A 6821-nucleotide genomic window follows, 5' to 3' on the forward strand; every position below is an offset into this window, starting at 1 on the left:
CAGATAAATGGTAAAAAAATCAGCGTATGCGTGTCGATAATGATGTCACTTGCAATTAAATTTACCGGTAAAAAGGGACGTAATGCAAATCGTTTTTTTAACGGCATTCGGGTCAAGTGGGTTGATACGTTAGGATATGTTTCATAGATATTGCAGACATTTACATCGTCATGTTAGAAGGTAATGCTGCCACATAAAAATACATCATGGCGTATTGGTTGATTTTATCTGATGACGGACGTAACGGCAGTATTTTAGAGGCGAAGACTGTAATATCAATTTGAACAGATCTCTCTCAGCTGAACAGCTTTAAAACCACCGCCTATGTTATCAGAACAAATCTAAGAACCACAATCCACAATGATATTATAAGCTTTGATTGGGATACCGTTTTCCAATCTCAAAATAATATACACGAAATGACTAGAAATTTTACTGAAAGATTACTCCTTATCTTTAAGAAGCATATTCCGCAAAAAGTAAGAAGTATTAAAAAGAATGATAAACCTTGGTTTTCTGATAGACTAAAACATGAAATAAATAAAAAAAATTTATGCTAAAATAAAAACCACTCCTACTCCGGGCAATATACTGTGTTATGATACTCAGTCTGTGCTGGTTAAGGAACTTATAAGGGATACGAAGGAATCCTACTTTAACAGTTTAATTGAAAGCCTTGATGAAAAACCTGGCAATGGTCGAAAATTATTTTGGCCGACTATTACAAGCCTTATGGATTCAAAATACATTGCGTCAATTCCAACCCTTTTAAACCATACGACTGGTCAAATTGCGATCACAGATTCAGAAAAGGCCAAAGTTTTTCTAGATTATTTTTCAGAAAGGTACCATTCCGATGTAGTGACATCCACAGCATTAGTTAACTTCCCTGATAAAACAAATGCAATTTTGTCAGAAACTGATTTCAATGACACTGAGATCAAAGTAATAATCGATGATATGGATGCATCTAAGGCAAGTGGTCCGGACTCGGTGACGATAAAAATGTTAAAACTACGCAAAGACGTTGTTGTGAAACCATTATGTATTTTATTTAATTATATTATTCAATCTAACACCTACCGTGACCTGTGGAAAATGGCGTTTATTTGCCCGATTTATAAGAAAGGTGACAGAAGTTGCATAGATAACTATAGACCAGTGTCTCTTTTGAGCGTCTTATCAAATATTTTGGAAAAAAATATTTATAAAAGGATGATTAATCATGTCCTTAATAATAATTTATTGTTTGAAAAACAATCTGGGTTTCTTAAGGGTCATAGCACTGAACACCAATTACTGGCAATTTAAAATTTGATTAGATCTAATTTTAGAAAGGGCCGAGATGTAAGAGGAATATTTCTTGATATTTCAGCCGCTTTTGATAAAGTTCCGCATAGTTTATTACTATACAAGCTGTCAGCCTATGGTATTAAAGGTAACCTACTGTCACTATTATCCTCTTATTTGAGCGATAGAAAAGTCAAAGTCCGTATTAACGGTACGCTATCTGAATCTTCCAAATAATCTTATATCAACACCAGTGTTCCACAAGGCAGCATTCTCGGTCCCCTACTCTTTCTCCTATATATAAATGATCTAGCAGACAACCTTTCATCAGATTGTTTTCTATATGCTGGTGACACGTCTATTTTTCAATCTTCTCTTCCTTCTGACAGCCAGTTGCACGATGCACTTCAATCTGATCTCTCAAAGCTTGAGGAATGGTCTTCCAGGTGGAAACTGGAGTTTAAACCTGATAAGAGTTGTGTGGTTATATTCTCTACCAAGGTTACAGCAAATAAATATAGAAATCTAATATTACGTGATTTAACGATACCCCGGAAATCATTCCACAAACATCCCGGATTCGTACTAGATTCAAAACTGTCTTCTGCCGAGCATATAAGTTATTTAGCTACTAAGGCCCAAAAGGTCCTGAATCCTCTTAAGTCCCTGTCCCATAGGCTCAGATCTAGGCACTTGAATATACTATACAACGCTTACGTTCTGTCTCTGCTTGATTACTGCGACATCCTCTATCACTCAGCAACTAAAAGGAATCTTTTTAAACTATCTTCTATTCACTATCAAGCTGGTCTGCTTGTTTTGGGTGCTCTGCCCGGTTCGAACACAATTAAAGTACTTACAGAGTTGAACTGGGTTTCTCTGGAAAACCGTAGAATAATGCATGCAAAAAAAGGTTGTTCACTATCCATCACAGCTTGGCTCCTACATATATTCTTAAAGATGTCCTGTCTTTTAAAAATACAATAACCCCGCAAACAAGAGAGTCCTCGTACAGAGATTACATTATCCCAGCTAAGTTTACATTCCAGGGTCCTGAATACTTACTCGTGTCTTCATGGAATAGTCTCAGTCTCGAACAAAAGTACACCCCAAATATCGCGTTACTTAAGCATTATCTGAAATCCGAACTCTTTTTTGGTTCGTTATCTACCACCACCCTAAAGTTTAAAAAAAATGAAAAATATCTAAACCGCGCGCGTGTAGATCTATTGTTCAAATCCCAATTATATAACCATAACTGGAACTCGGTAAATTCTCCGAACTGCTCTTGTGGGAAACCTGAGACTATACGCCACTTTTTCTTCCAGTGCCCACTGAGGAAGTTGAAGTATCGTGATTTTCATTTGTCTATTCAGAATGTTCTGGGTGCTAACAATACATACTTTAGAACGCAGTTTGACAAGATTTCTTTGTTTCTACACGGTCACAAAACTTTAACGACTGGACAGAACGATAAAATATTCGATATTGTCTCGACGTTCTTGATTGATAATGCTTAATTGCTTTCACAAGTTCACCCTCCCGACCCTCCTTCTCCTGATCAACTAATATATCACTTCCCGCATATATCGCCCCGTGCCTATGCCCCCTTCCCTGTTGCTCTCCTTTACAACAATGAGTACTAATTAGTGTTATCACAATTATTATCATTACTTCTATATAATCATAATTAATTCATTTTGTTTCTATGAATTATATTAATGCAGGCGAGCACATAATGCTGTGGCGACGTATTTATTATGTATATCTTTATTGTAGAAATAAATCTGTTAAAAAAACACAATCCAGAGCCAGGGAATTTTCTTGAAAGGCTTATTACCAGTGAGAAGGCGAAATAATGACTTTGATCAATCGAACATCATTATTAGAGGCTCATTTATGTATCTTCCAACCGAACAAATATGAAACCAAACACTGGCACTTGACTGTGGGTCACACCCTTGTCGTCTACCATGCATATTTTCCTTTACTTTTAAAGCATGTCTTCGTTACCTCAGATTCTTACATTTTTGAAAATGATCCGTTCAATATTTGCGCCCTTGGTCATATATAAATGCATCTATTAGAGTAGGCGGCCATTTTCCTTTAAATTTGTTTTGCTCTTTTTCAACTTAAGATTGATGTTTTCGTTGGGCATCCCTCCTCAATAGGAAGCACAGGGGACGACATGTTGTCTTCACAAAAGAAATGTTGATAGCTGGTGTACACTTCATACAACAACAAAATGCGTCTATCTCAGCTTATTGAGACCAGTGGATACCAGTATGTTTGACTCAGCGATTTCGGTGTTATCTTGCTTTGTAGTTGTCTACATCACTCAGCCTTTGATCGCACTTTGATTAACACCGTAGAATATACTGGCATGTCAGTCCCATATGATTGTGTGTCTCAGTTATTATATTTTTACATTCAATCTGGATTCATTGGTCCTAGAATGAAATCATTATTTACATAATGTAGTGTCATGTACCGTAGTGGTGTTTAACCATTCGCGTCTTGTCCAATCGATCAGAAAAAGAGCAACATCCCGTAGTTTAAAGTTGTGCTTTCATAGTGACTGGTAAGTAATTTACAGCTGGTGGGACGTCATAAAAAGTCTTTGATGATGTGAATGATTATTGAGAGGATAGTTTTTAACGTTCGTTTTAAAATACAGGCAAACGATGTATTCCATTGACGAAAGAAACTTTGACTTGGATAAGTTGACTGAATAGCATGTTGCAATGAGTAACTAGACGTAAGGTTGAGAAAATGCGCTATACGTCAAATTTTCATTTTCAGACGTCATCCTCTGCGATGTAAAGGAAAAACAGATGGCAATACCACTTGGTATTCTTTATCTTGATATTTAAAAATGAATATTTTGCATAATATCACAATTCCAGGACATGAGCCTCCTGATTGCGGTAACACTCACTGCTGTCTGCTATGTCTCCATGGCCAGTAATGTAAAACAAACCCTGGCAGATGGCTGTCACTCTGATGACGACCTTGGTTTGGACTGCTGCGCTGTACGTTACATAAATAACCTTTTTATTTTCTTTTATTAACATTATCAATACTGCTTATACGTTAAGTTATTTTTGTTATTGCTGTTGGTTGTCTGTTTGCTTTTTGGCCTAATTAAGGAAGGGTATTTTACCAACCAACAATGTGTCAAGCTTGGTTTCCTTATGGTCACCAGGTGATGAATATGCTGCCTTTTCTTTCGTTTTAGGCAACGCTCTGGTGTGACTACAGTGGTCTTATACCTCGTGACCGGGGTGATTGTAGTTGTGCCGAAGGCTGTACAGCCGGCCGCGACACCACCACAGGGATATCTGTAAGTGATTGTGCAGGAACCTTGCTTAGGTAAATATTGCATTACACACACACACACACACACATCAAATACTGTAATCACCCACACATCAGCGCACATACATTTTTGGTATCCGGTTGAGTTACTGACAAACTAAAGCACTGACTAAAAGTCGACATACTGTATATGTCGATGCATATGTGCAGAAAGCCGTACTTTTTAGGTGTGCAACAATACGTCATTTTCCAGTGACAAAGAAAAACGTGATAATCCTGTACCGGGTGATCCTTTGCCAGACACTGCTATACTGGATGCTCCTTTGCCGGATACTACATTACCGGATGATCCTTTTGCAGATAGTGCCGTGCCGGATAGTAACTCACCAGATGATGACTTCCCAGAAGACTACAATGAAGCTATTTTAAGACATGTATTTAATGATATTGATACAGACGGGTAAAATTACTTTGTATTACCGAAATACTTGATATTATTGTTTGCTTTATTATATTTGGTTTCATTTGGGCCGTCATTCGCCAGCATGGAGTCGATTAATTTGGCCAGTAAGAGGGAAATGTCCCTGTGAGCCACGAAAAAATATTGATTCTGATTTAAGATTACATTAAGATTAAAAACATACACCTTTATAATGTTGAATATGTTTAGTTTTCCTTTAAATATGTGGCCGTCTTTCAGTTTGTCATTTAAATTCCAGAGATAATTACTTATCTGAGGGTGAGTTGATTGAGGCAGAACTGGACTTTGGTCAAGGGATGAGTAACGCAGAGATTCATGATTTGTTGTTTGAAATGGACAAAGACGGTGATGGTTACCTAGATTTCGACGAATATCTAATAACCCCGCACATTTAAACAATTAAAACCAACGAGGTGACCGTGTCTGAAAGTCATCTCGACCTGAACCCACTTTAACAATATGTCTTATTACGAACTGAACTTTTAACGTGTTCTGTAGCAAGAGAATATCTTGTATGATTGGATTTGTAGTTGGTCGGTCGTGTTCTGACTGCCTGAATGTTTAAGAATGCATCTGTTTGATTAACTGGCTCGACAATTAATTCAAGAGGTATTCTATGAACAACATTCATGTTAGTGTACATTGACATGGTGCTGTATAAGTAGCATCTCGTCAAATGCCAAGTAAACCAATGCGTCAGAGTGAGACACTGGACATTGGAAGCAGTAAACACCATCGATATGAATGTGGAACTGTCAAGTGAGTAAATCTGATATATATCTTAGATATTCGACTCACCTACCACCCGTCTTGTGGAGGTGATGGTATGCTGTTACTATATATATAGTGTCAGTTATGTTGTCCCTAGATACATGTATAAACTCTCTGCGTCTTCCCTCACTTAGCTGTTACAGGCCAACTTCCTGTTGTTTCATTTCATGAAAAGACATTATTAGTGCGCAAAATGGCAGATATATGGATAGTCAGTTGTTCTTGTTATAAACATTAAAATAGCCAAAGGATGTTCTTCACGCACCCATCATATGTAGTGATTATTTTATTTCCCATTTTTATATCAGTATGAATCATATACATGACAGATGATGCGATTCGGGTCTTCAGTCACATAGTATAGTGTCACAATTATAATTGTGTCGTCCACATTGCCCTCTCACCACTCTTCTCTATCTCTGCAGGCCAGTCCTACCCTCTAACAGGGGGAGAGAGTCATTTAGGCGCTTACAGTAAGAAACACAGTGTACAAAAGTGCCATTAATTAACCATTGACATACATGCATCTGTAAATATCTAGAGAAAAATCAATATGTGACCCTGATGGAGGGTAGACCAGTCCTGGAACAGACGATTTAGAATTTTTAAATCAGTGCAGACTTTAGCAGGACACGTTAAAGGCCACTTTTAAAAGCGGAACCCCAATGCTACGGACCCGCGCAATTCACAAGTAACACTCACAAATCGCAATCTGCAGGCTGTCACCGTGTGACTGAACTGTCAAATGAGCTAACAGTTTTACAGTAAACTGGATTTTGGGTCTTCGCGGACGATAAAGAAAAAACATTACTTGATTTGTTGTTTAAAATCGGTTTTAAGGGAAAAAAAGAGGCAAAATGCACATGAGTGTGCTCTGCCAGAACTCGGATTTGACGGTGTATCTCAGACTGCAGGGCAGCCGAAAGCGCGAGACGATGAATGCCTTTGACGATGAGGCGTG

The 6821-nt window shown here is 37.8% G+C and overlaps 1 protein-coding gene across 1 annotated transcript; it reads left to right on the plus strand.

Moving 5' to 3' along the window:
• The first annotated feature begins 3716 nt into the window (after positions 1-3716).
• On the plus strand, positions 3717-6128 carry LOC106164130 (uncharacterized). Its single transcript, XM_086994378.1, has 5 exons — positions 3717-3871; positions 4197-4322; positions 4529-4662; positions 4862-5068; positions 5328-6128. Exons 2-5 carry the CDS (start codon positions 4200-4202, stop codon positions 5482-5484), a joined length of 621 nt encoding a protein of 206 aa, XP_086850504.1. The 5' UTR covers positions 3717-3871; positions 4197-4199; the 3' UTR covers positions 5485-6128.
• Positions 6129-6821: the final 693 nt, after the last annotated feature.

Source organism: Lingula anatina, chromosome 8, assembly GCF_051362555.1.
Source record: "Lingula anatina isolate TDL-2025a chromosome 8, LinAna3.0, whole genome shotgun sequence".
Lineage (NCBI taxonomy): Eukaryota > Metazoa > Brachiopoda > Lingulata > Lingulida > Lingulidae > Lingula > Lingula anatina.

Excerpts from the sequence above, each read along its gene's own strand:
- LOC106164130 (XM_086994378.1), top strand. The coding sequence starts at position 4,200 with ATGAGCCTCCTGATTGCGGTAACACTCACTGCTGTCTGCTATGTCTCC. Across the intron at positions 4,323-4,528 it reads TTGGTTTGGACTGCTGCGCT|GCAACGCTCTGGTGTGACTA; the intron begins GTACGTTACATA and ends CTTTCGTTTTAG. Across the intron at positions 4,663-4,861 it reads TGTGCAGGAACCTTGCTTAG|TGACAAAGAAAAACGTGATA; the intron begins GTAAATATTGCA and ends GTCATTTTCCAG.